The sequence below is a fragment of the Echeneis naucrates genome, chromosome 10, assembly GCF_900963305.1.
Source record: "Echeneis naucrates chromosome 10, fEcheNa1.1, whole genome shotgun sequence".
Taxonomy (NCBI): Eukaryota; Metazoa; Chordata; class Actinopteri; order Carangiformes; family Echeneidae; genus Echeneis; species Echeneis naucrates.
Genome location: NC_042520.1, coordinates 11768760 through 11786970, shown reverse-complemented (window position 1 = coordinate 11786970; position 18211 = coordinate 11768760). Strand labels below are relative to the sequence as shown.

At 42.8% G+C, this 18211-nt stretch overlaps 2 protein-coding genes across 2 annotated transcripts; both read left to right on the top strand.

The window, feature by feature from the left end:
- The first annotated feature begins 2702 nt into the window (after positions 1-2702).
- rtn4rl2b (reticulon 4 receptor-like 2b) lies at positions 2703-7433 on the top strand. Its single transcript, XM_029512788.1, has 4 exons — positions 2703-2751; positions 4090-4316; positions 4437-4670; positions 5640-7433. Exons 1-4 carry the CDS (start codon positions 2703-2705, stop codon positions 6510-6512), a joined length of 1383 nt encoding a protein of 460 aa, XP_029368648.1. The 3' UTR covers positions 6513-7433.
- A 5162-nt stretch (positions 7434-12595) lies between these two features.
- selenoh (selenoprotein H) lies at positions 12596-15293 on the top strand. The gene is made up of 5 exons (XM_029512925.1): positions 12596-12641; positions 13000-13123; positions 13688-13830; positions 14563-14682; positions 14925-15293. The coding sequence occupies exons 1-4, from the start codon at positions 12626-12628 to the stop codon at positions 14667-14669; spliced, it is 390 nt and encodes a 129-aa protein (XP_029368785.1). The 5' UTR covers positions 12596-12625; the 3' UTR covers positions 14670-14682; positions 14925-15293.
- The last annotated feature ends 2918 nt before the right edge of the window (positions 15294-18211 follow it).

Here is an 18211-nt window from a genome sequence, read left to right as displayed (position 1 = left end):
GGACATGACATTTATTGTGTATTTGTGTGGTAATTGAAGCGCTAAGATGAAGTAATGTGACAATCTAATATATATATGTTGTGCCATTACATTGGGAATTGTAAAATCTGTGTGTGAAACAGTACTCACCAGTCTCTTTGTCTCCAGGGTGTTTGGGCAAAAGACTTCCCTGGGCAACAGGCACCATTTTTATAGTTCCAGTGGTAATTAGTGTGGGGATTTGGAAGAGGGGGTATTTTATTGTTGTAATGTACTGGGGTTGTGGATGAGGTCGTATTTGTTAATATCACTATGTATACGCCAGTAAGATTGTGTGGGTAACTAGGAAAGAGAAAACATGTGTCAGGACAATGTGAGCATGTCAGAATGCTAAATGGATTCTTCCTCATTCAACTTGTCACCATACATAAGGCGCCATTTTGTCATCAGTGGGGGCTGTTGCTGGTTGATGTGGAGGAGGCTCGTCATGTGCTGGAGACCTCATCTGTGACACACGGTCCGTATCGTCCAGCCCTGATTACGGCCGTTCTGACAGCATGATGCTACGATCAGTGTTGGAGGTTGATCTTCAAACCACCAACACTGTGGCTCAACCTTCCCCTGGGAGATAGCTGTTCGTAGATAAAGACCAGCGGACTTTAAAACTTGGGCTAACCATGCATGATCAAAGTTTTTATGTAATAGTGATGAAAAAAAGTCAGACACCCACATTACATTTTACTTTGACTTTCAGGCTTTTTGCTATATTAACAAGCATTCATTTACTCTGCAGATATGAACTTCACACACTTTCTTCTGACACTGACACTGAATCACAATATCAACTGATTCATTATCTTGTTAACAAAGTACTCTGAGACCTTTAGTGCTCCAAATGACACCCACATTTTGACTGATTCATGTATTTAAACACATATCAACCTATCTCTGTATAGTAGAATCAAGACTTTGAACATGTTTTGTTTACACCAGTTCAAATGCCAATGTTCCTGTGATTCACTTTGACACAGCAGGCTAGTGAGAGGGCGTTCACATGTACGTGTGTATATGTTCTTACATACATCCATGCCCATGAACATTGATGGGCCGTAGTTGCATCGATATCATCCCAGCACAAGTTTTACTTATAAGTGTAATTCTCGAATCGAAAACAGAGGTGTGCATGAAGCCTGAATGCGTCAGTGTAGACAGTGAATATGAAAGTATTGTCGTGGGGGCACCGCTGACCTCCGGCATTCGTACACGCTCCCACAGCCACCCTGAACATGGCGTCTTGTTGGTGAGCTCCCTCGGTTACCCTGAGGCCAAAAACAGTGAGAGTACACTACATACACGTGCACACGCTCTAATGTCTTGATGAGCTGTCTGCCTCCCCCAGTGACTTTACCAGAGCCAAGAAACAGTGTGACTGCAGACACGCAATGTATGCCCTGCACTCTGCGCACAGCTTGGAGCTGGAGATGACCTTCTACAGAGCAGGTTTTGGTGAGGGTGTGTTCACAGGGGAACAGATGATGTGCATCATGATTGACTTGGCCTCGAAATGTGGCACGAAGCGAGTAAAGCCAATCCCACCCTCACACCCCTGCCCGTGCACAAGACCTCCATGTCCAGTCCCATCCCACGTCCCACCAACATGCTGCACCGCACCTTCTCCAGTGGCTTCATCTTCAGTGGCCATGCTTTGAAAGGCCAAGTTTTGGTTCCACCATTTCAGGTCAAACCTCCCCGAACCTCCTCAGTGTAACGTAACAAGGAAATTTGTAGATGAAACAAGTAACTAAACGCAAAGAATGTTATGTCCCGTTTAAATGTTTCAGTGACGCATCTTCACACATTTAAGCAGTCCATATGCCGCATTAGATCATTTGGGTTCTCTGCTGGGTTTCCCTTTCATACTAGTCTGTTGTTCTGAATTGGAGGCAATTCTGGCTACTTTCCAAACTGGCCTACACTAAATGAGACAGCATTAATGCCAAATTAGTTTTGCCACCTCCTGTCCTCCTCCAACACACCCTCCTCCTTTGTGAGCACATGTCCCAGGGTGAAACCACCCTAGCACATTCTCCTTCATCGGATGCTGTCATGCAGTAAATGTTGTTGTTTTTTTTTTTTGTTTTGTTTTGTTTTTTTTTTTCACTAAGAAACTGTTGTCACCAAACACCATCTCCCTCCTCCATCTTCCTCCTACACTGAGCTTTGCTGAATGGTGACTAGGGGCGTTCCTTATATGAAGATAAATAGTATTTATCTATCTGCAAAGACAAGTGTATAAATTTCTTTCTTTCTTTCTCTCGTGCCTAGAATCAAAAAGTGTTTGCATTTTTAAAATCTTTTAGACTCACTCCTGTAACTCACTAACCACCAGAAAAAATGGTTGTGCGCCCTTTTGGGAAACATTCTTACTTCTGCCTGACAGTGATGTGTGAGGGCTGACAGAGCCCGCCCGGCCTTCCATGCCTTTCATGTCTCTTCCTGAGGTGGCTCCCCGCCTCCCCCCGGGCTGACGTAGACCGGGTCCTCCGGTGCCCACGGCTGTGGGCGACGAGCGGCCGCCGGTATAAACGGCTTCCCGGAGCTCCTGCTCGTCACTGCCTGAAGCCGCAGCGACTCGAGTCCCCAGAGCTCAACCTCAGCAGAGATAGCAGCAAGCAGGCACCTCCAGGCCGCGCAGGCTAACTCGCTTTTGGCTTTGGCTCGAGATGGAGACTCGTTGGACCGTGAGGAGCTCCACCGCCCGCAACTTCAAGAGTGAGTTTCTGCCGGATGACATCCTCCACCTGCAGGATGGAGCCATCTGACCTGATTTAGTTTCTAAATGCGTTGTCTGTGAATGTATATGATGGCGTGCTGCAGCTTGTAGTTTCCCTCTGTGCTTTTATGCACGTTATTTTAGATTAGATTTAAAATTCAAGATCAATATTTCGATACTTAAATTAATCTTAGTAGTATACATTTTCATTTCTGGGTGTCAGTAATTTAGATGAATGTCGCCTCTTGTAAGAAGTGCGTGTCTGCGGAGTATGTTATGTTAAAGTATATGATCTTTAAGAAAAGCACTTTCTTCCTCTTATTTATTGATTAAAATGATCGAATCATCTGCAAACATACCAGTAACTGAAAGGACGGGATTTTAAGAGTGATGATTTAGTCTTTCCTGTAAAGTTGAGTACAGTACCCACTATCCTATCTCTTTTACGCACGGAGAGATGGAAGGTTGATTTACGCGCACATGCTCAGCTGTAATTGTCACCTCCCTTCCACTTCGGGGTCAACAACACCGAGGTTGGAAAGGTGTCAGTTTCCTGTTAAAGCCCCATCTCCGGCTCTCCGTCATCGTCCAGCTAATAGTTGAGCTTGTTCGGAGGTCAGGAGGTGAAGCCTTTGGAAAATCTTGCGCGCGTCAGGTGAAAGGGAACTTCATCATTATTTCATGCATGTACTTTTCCGTACTCTTTCGTTGGCCGCTTTTGTGCGCTGTCATCCGAGCTGTGCCAAAAAAAAAAAAAGCTTTTGCAATATTGAGGAGATTGCAAACGGATCCGTGTGTCGGTGTGCCCTTTCTCGTGTCGTCTCCTCTGTACCTCTCAGTGGAAACATCCTTTTGGTGTAGATGACCTAACAACACGGAAACCGACTTCATTTAACTCAGAGGTGCATGTGTGACTCACGTTTTCGTCTCGTAACGACGTGTTTCGGATTTAGATGTGTTTTAGGGGATTTTTCCCCATCATTATGTAATGATGACACAACAAACATGAGACCTTTGTAAAGTGATCCGAGAGATATGAAGGGATGAATGATTTCTGTAATGTAATCTGGTGAATTATATATGAAGACCTAAGCTCTGGGGACCGACAACAAGTCACGGGTGAGAGCACAGACGTGTTCAAAGGAATCACTGACATCAGCAACAGGTTTGACCAACAGCCAGGACAGAAAAGTTGAAATCCACCTCTTTCCTTTTGTCAGTTTCTGTTTACCCAACCGGGAATAACTAGGGCAACAACCTAACAACCCAATCTCCTCTTGTGTTGCTTTATTTCTAATTAGAAATAACCACCTCTGCCTTTCTCTGCCCTTCTCCAGGTGGGCTGTCCTTATGGCTGATTCTGTGGCTGGTAGTGATGAAGCCGGGTGGGGTGTCCGCATGCCCCAAGCTGTGTGTGTGTTACCCCACGCCCATGACGGTCAGCTGCCAGTCCCAGAACCTCACCATAGTACCGGCCGGTGTGCCCTATGACTCCCAACGTGTTTTCCTGCAGAACAACCGCATCACAGAGCTTCGCGCAGACTCTTTCGGCTTCGAAACACAGGTAAAGCTGGCAGTGCGTCAACTTGCGTCCCACTGCTGAATTCCCCCTCCGCTATTTGGGGATACTGTGAACACAGTTGGTCTCCTCAAAACTTGATTACTTTCCCTTCATTCTGCGCAGGTGCTGTGGCTATACGGCAACAATATCACATGGATTGAGGCAGGAGCCTTTAGCAACCTCAGAGTGCTGGAGGAGCTGGATTTGGGCGATAACCCCTCGCTGCGGCACCTGGAAGGAGGAGCGTTCAGGGGACTGGAGAAGCTGCAGAGCCTGCACATGCATCGGTGCAAGCTGGCCTCTCTCCCACATGACCTCTTCCACAAGCTGTACAGCCTGCAATTTCTCTACCTGCAGGTAAAGTCTGCACATATACTCTATAACACCTGCAGGATTGCTTTATGATGTCAGCCACTGAGTTTCACATCGGCCTACACACAGAAAGATTCATCCTATCCTGAGAGCAAATTGAGACATTCAGAACAAAGCAACAGATTACGCACCTCTGATTATGCACCTTGCATTTCTTTTATCTTCATCTTGTATATAAACAAACACAACTAATTGCTCCCAGGTTACTACAGTGAAAAACAAGGAGTGATCAGTGTTTGCAAAGTGAGTCACTGCCGAATCCTCTGTGCGCATAATTTGTAAAGTACATGAAAATCAGCCCACACGTTTCTTCTCAACAGCCGTTGTAGCTGCAAGACAGCTGAAATAAAACCAAACAAAACTGGAACAACAAGCAATTTAAAAAACACCAAACTAAATTAAACGGTACGGATCAACCACCAACAAAAAGTACAAAAACTAAATTTCCAATGTTGTCACACATTTTCGATGATTTTTTTTTTTTTTTTTTTTTTTTTTAACACTTTTTTATTTATTTATTCTCATGCGGTCACTCCATTTGAGTACACTGTGAAAATTAGCTTGCAGAGATTTTTCATTAGTATTCAGTGTGGTTTTTTTTGCCAGAGTTGTCAGCTTTTTGGCAGTGGGCTGTGAATCCTCATCACTTGAAGAGTCTTTGAATCTATTAGGACAGGTCCCAGCCAACATGTCTTGTTGGAGAATGAAAAAATCCCTCTCACATTCTGTGTGTTTCCAGTCATTGTGCTTCGTGTAAAGGAACGTTTGAATTGGACATTACACAATTTCACATAAAAGATACCTCAAGAGGAAGTGAGGGACATTATCAACTCCTCACACATTTGACCATGTGTATAGATTAATTCATGTTGAGAGATTGAAATTTGTAGTTTTTGTCAAGCTCACCTGCTTTTCCACAGCACCAAATCTTCTTGCATTCTCACTTTGCTGCAGGAGAATCAGCTCCACTTTCTGCACGATGACCTGTTCTCAGATCTGGTCAACCTCACTCATCTCTTCCTGCATGGAAACCGAATCCGTACCCTTTCTGAGAATGTGTTCAGAGGCCTGGTCAACCTTGACCGCCTCCTTCTCCATGACAACCGTATCAGGCAGGTCAACCGTCGTGCTTTTCGTGACCTTGGCCGTCTGACCATCCTTTACCTGTTCAACAATTCCCTGGCTGAGCTGCCAGGCCAAAGCATGAAAGATGTCCAGGGCATCCAGTTCCTCCGGCTGAATGGTAACCCCTGGTCCTGTGGCTGTGAGGCCCGTCCCCTGTGGGAGTGGTTCCGCAAGGCCCGCATTTCCTCCTCTGAGCTCATGTGCACCTCCCCGTCTCAACGTCGCGGCCAGGACCTCAGATTCCTCCGGGAGCTGGACTTCGCCCTCTGCCCTCTGCCCGACCCCGGCTCTCTGGCTGGAACCACCACAACCACCTTCAGCACCAAGACCCGCTGGTGGTTCTCCAAGCACAAACCTGCATCTTCATCCAAGGCCCAGTACCAGAAGAGCACCGAGACGGTAAAGGCTTTCCCTTTTTCTGCCGTCAAACCTCAGTATCTCCCCAAATCCCCTGTTGAGTCCCTTCCTTCTAAGTACGAACTGTCAGAAGATGAAGCCGCCCTCCCCAAGCTGGACCCAGAAGAATACTGGGCCAACTATGGCAACGAAGACTCCTCTATCCGCTGCTTTGAGCTGGAGTGCCCCCCAGGCTACGACAACCAACCCTTCCCCTCATCCTCCTCCTTGGCAATCATCCCATCCCTGCTCTGCATCCTTTCCCTCTCCACAGCCACACTCTCCCTTCATTTCCTTTTTGGTTGAACTCCTCTCTCCTCCCCGCCTTTTTCTTTCTCTGATTCCCCCACCCCCTGCTCTTTCTAACTCTAACAAAACCTGGATCTTGATTACTTTCAGTTACCTCCTCAAGGCGCAGGAGGTTCTTACACTGACACAGGAGACAGGCAAAGCAGCAGGGAGCTCTTTCAAAGAGCACCGATCAGTTGGGCTCGTGTAGAGCAAGACAGGATTTCAATACTGAAGTAGCTACTACCTACCAGCGCAGGCTTTAAAATAGCAAGGATTACATCATAAAAAGTGGCTTTGGCATTAACAGAAAGAAAGCAAAAGCTTCATCAAAAGGCAGAGATAAGACACACAGCGATCTGGGGCTTCCAGATCTTTTTTGATATCACAGCTGTAAACAACACAGGTGTTGCGATTCATCAACAGCGATTTTCTATAGCAATTCATGCTCACCATCCAGTCACTGCTAACACTCCCCTGCGTTACTTTAATCATGAATAAAAGTGGTTATTAAAAGATAACGTGGCATTACCAGATTTAGGAGGAAAAGATGGAAATACGCAGATAATTAAGGGTTTCGGAGGGAAGAAATAAGGCAACAAAGAGCAAAGAAACAAGAAAATCAGCACAGCGTGAGAGGAGAGAGTTTTAGTCATCTAAAATGCAGAAAGGGATGAGACCATAATTTGATCTCCAGCCAAGAGTAGCTTTCCTCTCTCCTTCAGATGAAAAATCTTGATCCCAGAGATGCCAGCGAAGAACCACCACCCACACTTGTACATAGCACACATCATCACTTTACATACACCCATCACACATTGCTCTGTACTTAAGACAAGCTTTATTTGTACTTTTCCTTTTAGTACCATTTAGTAAATGACAGTTTGTGGTGAGAGTAGAGATTGTTAATGGAAGGCAGAGAAATGAAGCAGCCCACATACGAAATGGTCTTTTCTTCTTTCAGACCAACATTAGACTTGCTTCCAAACCGGAGAGAAAAATCTCAAAATTCACACAGCGAGATTCAACATATTAGAGCCCACTCTCAACATGAACACAGAAATTGTTGTCCATTAGATAACAGGGTAAAGTGTTGTTTTCCTGTTTTTATGTTTTTGTTTTTGTTGTTCTTGCCACTGTATTTGTGTTTGACTGAAGCTGTTCATGTGTAGAATAGGAGACATTAGTCCTGTTGAGTCTTTATGAATTAAAATCAGTGTGTGTTTATGTGTGTGAGCGTGTGTGCGTGCATGGACCCAAAGCTGTTTTGACTCTTTTTTTTCTTCTATTTTCTGATCACATTTGATATTTGTCTGTATTTTATGCTCATGCTGATCTTTAACATGATATGATAATTAAATTCTCATATTTCTTCAAATGTATCTCAGATTTTCCACCCAGACATACTAAAAATGTATCAGGGAGCTTCTCTCTGAATCTAGTGTGTATTTTTGGAGGGTCTTTACTCCCCAATCTGTCCAACACAATGCCAATCCTGATTATGGTCCACATTTTTTATGTGGGCCTGAACTGTTCCTTTCAACCCCAAATATAAAATTTGGAGCAATCGGAATCATAATTGTCTGCATAAAACTTAAAACATACTGTGATGCTTTCAGATTCTGTGTTTTTCAATACACAGACTTGTCAGAAAAGTGCTTTGCTTTTTTAAAAATAAAGAAATAATCAGACACAAGTGATTGGGAGTTTCTTTATTTTGTTTTACAGTTGTCTTTGTTTGCCAAGGATGTAAAAAAGGAAAACAAAATAACAAAAGTTACTCAGCTGCCACACGAGCACAACCAAAATGTGTACAGATAGGAATGTGTGGAAAAAACCTTTGCATACTGGTATGGAAAAATGACCTGGGCCTCAAAGCACACAGCAGAAATGGAGACAGTGTTACAATGATTTATTAAAGTGGATTTTTACAAAGCAATGTTTCAGTTTTGCATTCAAATCAAATCATTTAAACAAATTGGGGATGAATATGAGTTATCAGAAGACATCTAAGAAGTCTGTAATTTTAACTTTTGATCGTTTGAAATGAGGGCAACATTGTCCAGAATCGTTGATAGAGAACATCACATCATGGTGTTCCATGGCACTGTGTCATGGTGGATGGAAAAGGTGACCAACCTCAGCTGTAGGAGCCCCCCTCCCTGTTCAGTTCTTTTTTTTTTTCACCATCGGCAGAAGGCGGCTAAATTGGGACATAACACACAGGAAGATGGGTGAACAAACAGATACACGTGTGTGTTTGCGAGCAGGGGTATGAGTCAGGATTGGGGCTGAATGGGAAACATGCCAGAAAGAGAATGTGACAGCGTGTCCCGTAATCAGCACACCCCCACAACAGACTTACTCTCACCATGATAATGATGACGATGATGATGATGTCAGACTCAACTAGTGCACGTCTTTACAAGTACAAGGACGAACGCTGTGCACACCGGGGCAGCCTGTATCCCCTCAACTCACATCTTTGTTTGTGTTACAGCTCACAAACTCCTCATCCACTTCACACCTTACTCTCTCGAACTATTCAGGGATAGTTAATCACTAAGCCCGGGCAGTCATGTCTTGAACGTCATCTTTCTTTGAGAGCAATTATTTTCCATGTTCATTTTCAACACAACAGCTGCACTCAGACATTTAAGCTACAAGTTATCATTAGTGCGTAACTTGTTATGTCAGAAAGTTGTCTTTTATACATCAGTCAGCAAAACAGCTCAATCGATGTGGATACAACTTCTGTGCACTGCGGTTATGACCCAGATCATACACTCATTCTCCTCTCCTCACTGCTATAGGACTACAGGTAAGCTCATCTGCACACCTAAAGGAGACCTGGAATGCACACCTGTCATTTTCTCTGTGCCATGGGCTTTCAGTGTGGCTGTAATACAAAATGGTGTATTTACATTCCCTGTGGGTTTGGTTAATACTTTTCACAATGCATTGTGGGATACTATGAGATGAACCAAAGATGAAAAATGGAGAGAAATAGATTGTTCACACCTCAAAATAGGGTCTTTGGCTCATTCGCCTATTATTCATGTGGTTACAGGTCTCTGGAGGGTCCAGTCTAGTTTTTTGGGGCAGGGGGATCCATATTGTATCATACTGCTTTTCTGTGCTGTTTCCCAGTCCATCACTCACAACAATTTAAAGTCACCAACTGACATAGGCATGTTCTGGCCGGGAACACCTACGCCACTATGCTGTTCAAGGAACATGGCAGAAAACTGTGATAGATATGATAGATATATACTTTATTTATATTCCCTCACATCCATCATTCACTCAACAGCCAAACAATAAGACATACAGAGACCTGCTGCCTCACCTTTACACTGCAATCTGCTTTACTTCCCAACATGACAGACACACAGCTCGTTTTTGTTTTTTACAATTAGATTAGATGATGAAAGGTTTACAAACACAAAATAGGCTCAGCAATGGGGAACTATATTGAAATGTATGTTGATACTTGTTGTACATGAGACATTGTGGTAAAACACCTGGTTAATATCCACACAGCTCCACCTTAGGGGATCAGGAAAGAGCCATAAAGCTGCAGTTTCAATTTTTTTTTTTTTTTTTTTTTGCTTCCTATCCAGCAGGAGTCAGTCATAGTCACAATAAACACAGTCTCAAACTTCTGGGGGTCAGTGTAGAAATTAGTGATTTGTTCACAACTTATAACTACGGGTCTTCAGGTGAGGGGAGCTATCTGACGTTAGCTATGTAGCTATGGGATGGATGCCTCTCCATTGGAACTAATTCATACGCTACAGGTCTTGCATACACTAACTCAAGGAGTGCACATCAAAAATGTTAATCATAACTAACAAGATAGCCTTTCCCATTGGATTTGCTTTTTCATGTCAGAGTTTGCCTTCCATGCCCCAAAGCAGTTGCCTGGGTCACATTTAACATTTTTCTGGCTCAGGAACACAACCAAGACACTTCAGAGAAATGCAGAAAGCATTTCTCTGAAGTTGTCACTCTTTGATGATGCACGCTTATCACACACACTGCCCACACTCATTCTCCCAACTCTCCCTCCTATTTTTCCTGCCTCTATTTTATGTGTCTGCTTGCCTTTTCAGTACTGTCACTCAGTTTTTGTCTGAAGCCTAATCCCCCCCCCCAGCTCTTCTTTCTCCTGTCAGCTTCCCCTACATGGTTATATGCTTGTTTTCCACGTGTTGACTCGTACGAATTGGCATGTTCACTGAGCTTCACCCTCACACACGACTTATTTGGAGAGGCCGAACCAAACTTCAAAAGATGTTAACAAGGATTAATTTTGTAAGTTTAGTAGTTTTGCAGCCACTGCGTGCTCTAAGAAAGAACACATTTGAGTAACTGTTTTTACTTGACATTAGAGAACATAAAAGGCTCCCGAATTAAAGTCTGACAGTGCAGAAGAATGGTAAATTTGACAGGTGATCTCACACACCATAAATAATGAACAATAAATGCTGCCCTGCAGCACTGACCAGCTCTCATTGTCCAGCAGAAGGAAACATGAACCTCTTGGGTGATGGACCTTTGGCACCAAACAGAAGAGTAAGGACAAAATGTAGGACAAAGCGGAGAGATCCTCTAACTATATGAATGCATAATTTCAAGTGGAAGCTATTCTTAAGATTGATAATTTCTTTTCAAAAGAAGAATCAAATGATAAAATATTGTAGTAGCAGACATAAAAAAAAATCTGCCTTCTGGTGTTCTGTCATTGCTGGTACGTACGCAAAGAAAAGTCTGAATGAGTGTTAGTAAGCATTAATTAGACAACAGCCAAGAGTTGTGTGCATCCGGTCTTGAGTCATTTAGAAGTAAAAGGAGAGAGTGGGGTGAAGACAGGGCACATCTGTCCATCAGTCTGTCTACTCCTCTGGAGCTTTACGCACACTGCTAAAAATACCCTACAACAGACTGCAAAGACATATTGCGTTCAAAAGAGACTGTAGAGATCTGCTGTGGGGTGCACTGAATGGAAGATTTAATTCTATGACAATGACACACAAGGAAAGTGACTGCACAACCACGGTAAAGTGTGCGTCTTGAGGTTTTTGTCAAGAAGAAAACAAAAGAACAGTGACTAGATGGGTGTTTATGAATCAATCACATCGCCTCGCTCTGGGAGGTTGTCTGGCCCATATTTGTTGGCACAGACGGAAATTGTGACGTCCTTTAGATACTTTGTTTAAGTGCCCAGAAATTTGGCTGCTACATCCCCCGTGGAAACAAAGATTTGGTGTTGCTTTTCCGGTAACACCATATTTGTTGTTTACTTTGTAATACACAAACAGATCAATCTGTTGCTCTCCGTGCTCTCACATTCCTCTTGTTTGTCTTGGATACTGTCTTTCAGCCTTCTCTCGCAACTCTTAATGTGGAGTATTACCATCATCTGTCATTGTTTACAAAGGACATTAAGAAAATATTTTCTCAAGAGTGCCTGAGGGGAAGATTGACCTCAAAGTGTACCCAGGCTGTGACTGAAATAGAGATGCCTCATATATGGGAACAAAAATGTCTGACCCCTGTTCATTTGTCAAGGGTCCAAATGAGTTTTCTGGAAAAAAAATAATAAAAAAGACAAGTCTTTACTTCATCTTCTTTGTATCAAACATCAGCTGACAGAGTTGGCATCATGTACGAACAGCAGTTAGAAGAAAGATGCTCTGAGAGCTCTGAGAGATATATCCTATAAATCTCTTCAGTGCGCTCCAAGGGTAGAAGCAAAACCTCTGGTGAAGCACACAAAAGGTTACAAAAGGCGACAAGGAAAAGTTTGAAAGGACCCACACTTGTAGCTGTGATCACTTCCATTGTGTGTACCAAACAAGCTGGTAATATATCTGACATTTAAATCAGACTAGACAGCAACTATAACTTGATATATGTGTGTGTGTGTGTGTGTGTGTTTACTCTACTATTAATTGTAAATAAGTATAAATACGTATAATAATGTTATATATGGGATGCTTTTTCCATGCTTCAGCTGAAACCTCTCTGAGATTAGTGGTTTCGTCCGTGATAATAAACCCTCTCCCCCCATCGGTAACGGTAGTGGTACAGTCCTACTCTCCACGCGCAGAAGTTTTGTTGTTGTGATGGCGCCCAAAGCAGGTGAGGATAGTTGTGATTGATTTGGTGAAAAACACGTTTATATCGGAGAGGTTAGGGATGTGATATACTATCTCTCCGGTCGACATAAAGGCAGGTTGGCCCTTTTGTTACAGCGGCTGACTCGATTTGTTTAAATTGCTGCGGCTAACAGTTCAAATGGGCTGAGTTGTGCATGTTAGCTTCGAGGCTAACAGTTCAAAGGGTCTAGTTCTTCTGTTTCTGGGTGCGGTCCGTCAATCATGTGGTTGGCATCTTGGGTCGGCTGGCTGAATGGCCTCCCCCAAACCAATGCTTAAGATTATTCCTTGTTGCTGAAGTTTGTATTGTGAAGACTAAGCCGAAACAACGTGTTATCCAGGTCGTCGGGGGACAAAGCGCAAAACTGCCGCAGAGGAGGAGGAGACACCTACCGTGGAGGAGAAGAAGACCAGAGAGGACGAGCAGAAAGGGCAGGAAGGCCAAAGGGTGGTCATTGAACACTGGTGAATAAAGACTTTGCACGTCCTCTTCCAGCAGTCACTCTTTTTATTTTCATTACACGGAGTAGTGTGAAACCGTAGATAGTGTAATTGTGTAGATTTTCATTCTAGATGGTCTAGCAAATTTTAACCGCAACCAACCATTTACTATTTGTTTACTCTATCTTAGTACAGCATATTTAAGATCATCACACGTTTTGCATCCTCTAATGCTGACCTCCAAAGTAGGGTTAACCCTACAAAGAGATGTGCTCCATTACATTAAAGTCTCAACCTTTGGGGTTTTCACATTACCCCACAGCCCTGTTTGATTGTGATATACCCTGTTGTTACAGAAAATAGCCCAGAAAGTCTCTTAATTTACCTCCAGTTTAAGTCAGGTGTACCTTACTTTACCCACATTTGAGTGATTGTTAGACAATAATAAAAATGACTATAAATAAGACAACACAACATGTATGTGTATATATTTACCTTGCTACTTAATCTTATATAGCCACATGCATCTTGGGTGACTTAAGTAGTCTATAGATATTCACCTCTTGGTTGATTTGTTCTTTCTGGTAGTAAGAGCTGACGAGTTTATGGGCGTAATGCCGAGGAGGTGAGATCCGCCCTCCTGGCTGCCCGCCCTGGACTCACTGTGGTCCTAAACCCGGAGAAACCTCGCAGGAATAGCTTTGAGATCACTCTCATGGATGGAGGCAAAGGTGAGCGGCTATTTGACATCAAGTAGCTTTGTGACCATTTATATTGACTGTTGATTGTTTAGTTCACTTATATTACAGACAAAACATTTAATTTTAAATGTTTAACCACTATTTGCCATGAGCCTTTGTTTATTATTTGCACGAGATGATATAAGGGGAATTCTAATTTACTGTGAACAACAATAATCATTGATAGAGTTTACAGCAAAGTTTATGGACCCCATGGAATGAACTGGGACATTGTGGATGAAAGTGAATTCTAATCTGGCATTCTCCAACCAATCCTTAGGACCAACACACAAATTTCATTTTATTTCATCCACAAGCTATAAAGGTTTTGCAACAGCTGTAGGTTTGAGGCTAAAGAAGTGAAGGTAGGATTGCCAAACATTTACATACTTGGCAGAGTCATTGTCTCATCTGATTCATTAATCTGTTTGAATAATAAACAGCCATATTTAGGGAAAAGCTAAGAAACGCAATGTTACCCAGTCTGTGCCAAATATGTTTTGTGTTCATATGTGACCATTCTGTTCTGGAGTGAGATGTTGGTGCAACAGTTGGTTGTTCCCATTGTTGTTTTTTTTTTTTTTGTTTTTTTTTTTTTGTTTGTGTTTTTAATTTGACATATTCAGCATGTCTTGGTTTGATCATGTTTCTTTCGTCTCAACATTAACACCATCACTTATCTTCTATGTTAATGGTTTCTCTGATTTCTTCTCATTCTTAAAGAAATGTCTCTGTGGACTGGAATAAAAAAGGGTCCACCTCGTAAGCTCAAGTTTCCTCAACCTGACTCTGTAGTTACTGCTCTGCAGGAGGCTCTGAAGGCTGAGTAGACATCCAGTGAAGGTTTGTTTCAAAACTGAGAGAACTCTTAACATTGGGACAAAAGAGATTGGGGAAAATAAGTAATCCACATTTGCTTTATCTTGTTCAGCTTTAATAAAAGTTTGACATCACAATTTATTCAATGTGTAGTTTATGGGCAACAATTTAAGATTTGAAATTGTCTTTTTTTTGTTTCATGCCTTTAAAGTTGGCTTCATCAAATCTGGTGTTATCCAACAAAATCTGTCTTGACTTGCATGCAGGTGAGCATTCAGAAAATATGGCTTTTGGAAGCAGAATGAAGAGGAGTGACGAAGGAGACTTTCTCAGTCCTTCCTCTGATGGTCTGAGCTCCAACAGCTCATCTTCTGGATACATGGTGACACCTACTGGAACCTCCCTGAGCTAACACATTTCTTAAACACAAGATCCTGCCGATGTTTTTCATTTCAAGTGTTTCCGTTTATATTTCTGTTTACTGCGGTTGCATGGCTGTTTTTTAGTAAATAAAGTACTTCTTTCAAAGCTATTGTACTGTTTCATTAGTTTCAGGAATTACTTTACCATTATCAAAGGATTTTGCTGCAGGGAGTAAATTTGATAGAAACATGAATATTGTGACTAGAAGGTTAAACTGACGCTCAAGAATTAACTGATGTTAGAGATAATGTGGTTTATGAATGAAATTCAGTATTTAACTCAAATTAAACTGCCTTTGGTTCAACATACAAATACAACTCTTCATTGCATCTCCATAATCCAAAAGAGCAGGTAACGGAAAAGGACCTTGCTATTAATTTTTTTGCTAAATTAATAGCGAAGTCCATCTTTTATTATTTTTTAATCTATTCCATAGGATTAAGGTAGGGCAATAGCCATCATTGATTATTTTTTTTAATCTAATAATTGGATTGCAATTGTGTTTCTCGTGTATATCTCCCATATTAAGTAGGTTTATATCTACAGTGCATTAGTCTGACATGTCTGGACTGTTACTCAGTGAAAAGGTTCCAAGTGCAGCCATGAAAGATTTGCTGAAGCATGGGATAGTTGAGGGCCAAACAGCTTGTCTGGAGGTTCGGGAGGCGTTGATGGTGCAGTTTGGTTGGCTGTTGTCCCAGCGGTGGGAACTGGACCTCCGACCCACCCATGCCACCCTCCAGTGGTGGCACAGGTCCAAACCAGGGCCTGTGTCCCCACCCCGATTTTACTGATGCAGTTGCTCAGAGGTCAGAGTTGACGGTATGCTGTTTGAGATAGTTGTCTTGATGTGAGAAGCGGTGATGAGTGGCATTAGGGGGGTGACTGGAGGTGTCATGGGACCAACGAGACGAAACGCTGGTGAAAGGAGGTTCCCACCTGATGACCCCAAAGACGGTAGTTATCACTCACTGGGCTACTTAGATATAATTATCTTGAGGGCATGTAGTGCAGGTTGCAAGGTTGTTAAGTTGAGGGAGTTAGTCACTGAGTCTGGTCTTTTTTTTTTTTTTTTTGTAGTACAAGTTGCTTGGTTACTCTGAATGTATGTTTTTTTATTTGATACTGATACCGTATGCATGTGAATATATGCATATATATATACAATTAGTTTTTATTCTGTTTGTTTTTGTTTTTTTTCTCCATTCAAGCACTGTTGTTTTCTTGTAGTGTTCTACAAATAAGCAACATCTTTATATCATCTTTATATCAAGAAAAAGAGTAGGGTGATAGTGATACTCTGATTTTTACATACACATCGTCATGTTTCTAAGTTACCATTGAGATTTTCATAGTGGAACTTGTATTGCTCTTTTCCATGTATCACTCATAGTGGTTGAGGCCTCGCAGTGGCCAATCAGGGTCCAAGGCACCAGTAGGTCCCGGTGGATTGGTATTTAGTCCCGGAGAGTCTGAGATCAGCTGCAGGTGAAGCTCTTCATGCATTCTGTATTTCCTACTTGTGTAAATGTATCAAATCTACAAGGTAAAATGCATTCTGCTAAAATCCGAAGAATTAATGTAGAGATTCCAAGTTCATGACTTGAAGAGTTTGAGTCATTGTGGCTGATCTTGAAACTTTTCATCGACAACATGACAACACTCACTCATCAATATTATTTGTGCCTTGACCAGAGTTCAGACTATTTTATTTGCAGAAGCCTAACATTCCCACCATGAGTTCTGGGGGGCTTAGAGGGATAGGTGGGGCTGTTTGTTGGGTGAAGGAGGGTGCTGGGATCTGGAAGTTGTAGAGAGATGGGTGGGGTGTAAGCTGAGGGGGAGTGTAAATCCTCAGATGAACTTGGAGGCAGCTGAAGACGTGCTCAAAGTGGGGGAGCGGGGTGGAGCTTCAGATGTTAATCTGAGAAACTCCAGCACATCAGACAGATTTATATTTCAGGGCTGCAGGTTGCAGAGCAGGAAGGCTCAGTCTGTTCAGTTGGTGGGGTGGATGCCTCTGTGGCGGTGGTCTGGGAGGATGAGGTCTCTGTGGTGGTGGAGTGTGAGGCTTCATGCAGGTTGGAAAGGAGTTGGCCTCTATCATGCTGATTCGAGAAGAGGAGGGCTCCATGGCTGCTGTCTGGACTGGGATTGACAGGGAGCCCAGTCCAGACAGTCCGGAGCTGATGCTTCAGATGGCTGCCAAGCAAACAAGCAAAAACACACTGATCAGTCAACTGAGACTTTCTAACACTTTAATTTCTGCCACCACTGTCAAGAAAACCTCCACTATTCTCAGCAGTTTCTTATTCTGTTTACAGCAGAAAATAAAGGTTGGCATTCATCACGGTTTTCATCACTTAAGTAGAAATACTATTGTACCTTCAGCTGTAGTTGTGGCCTTTCTCCTCACTCGCTTTCTTTTTTTGCCCTATGAAATCGCCAACACATTAGACTTTCTGCGTGACATCACCTTTGTGCAGTGACTGTGTAGCATTATCTAATATGATATAAACACATTTGCATCATGTACATACATAATTGTCACTGCAGGACCAGTTTGGAAACATCTGGGCATGGAGCTGTCGCTCCCTCGCTGCCTGCTCATAATATCTCGCCTGCTCCTCCTTTGGAAGGGATTTCCACTGCAGACAAAGAACAGCACATTTTCAAAGCACGCTGCAATGCATACCGTTGGAAACATTAACGGTTACGGGCCCCACAGTCCTAAAACACTGGAAATCCTGATTCAGGAAATGAGCAATCAATCAATCTCTCGATCAACATACCTTCTGTCCAAGCAGAGTGTTTATTACTGCACTGTTGTTGGTGTTCATTTCTGCAGCAGCGATGTTCCTTTGCTCCTTCTTAAAGAGCATGAAGGCGTTGAGTGGCTTCTTCACATATTCCCGGTCATCGTCCTGTTGTTGCTCACGTTTTCTCTTACTGAGATAAAACAGATTATCACAAATGAGCCAAACTGGAATGAAACACAGAGACTGGATGTGATATGCTCCTGTGAACCAGTCAGGATGACTTACTGTGATGTGTTGGAAACAGAAGGAACAGAGGAGACTACGGGTTGGACGGCTGTAAATGTGTACAACACCTCACCGTTCCTGCTTGA

Bases quoted from the DNA above. Each gene is read 5' to 3' on its own strand.
- rtn4rl2b (XM_029512788.1), top strand. From the start codon at position 2,703: ATGGAGACTCGTTGGACCGTGAGGAGCTCCACCGCCCGCAACTTCAAG. The intron at 2,752-4,089 runs GTGAGTTTCTGC...GCCCTTCTCCAG, and splicing joins CACCGCCCGCAACTTCAAGA to GTGGGCTGTCCTTATGGCTG. The intron at 4,671-5,639 runs GTAAAGTCTGCA...ACTTTGCTGCAG, and splicing joins TGCAATTTCTCTACCTGCAG to GAGAATCAGCTCCACTTTCT.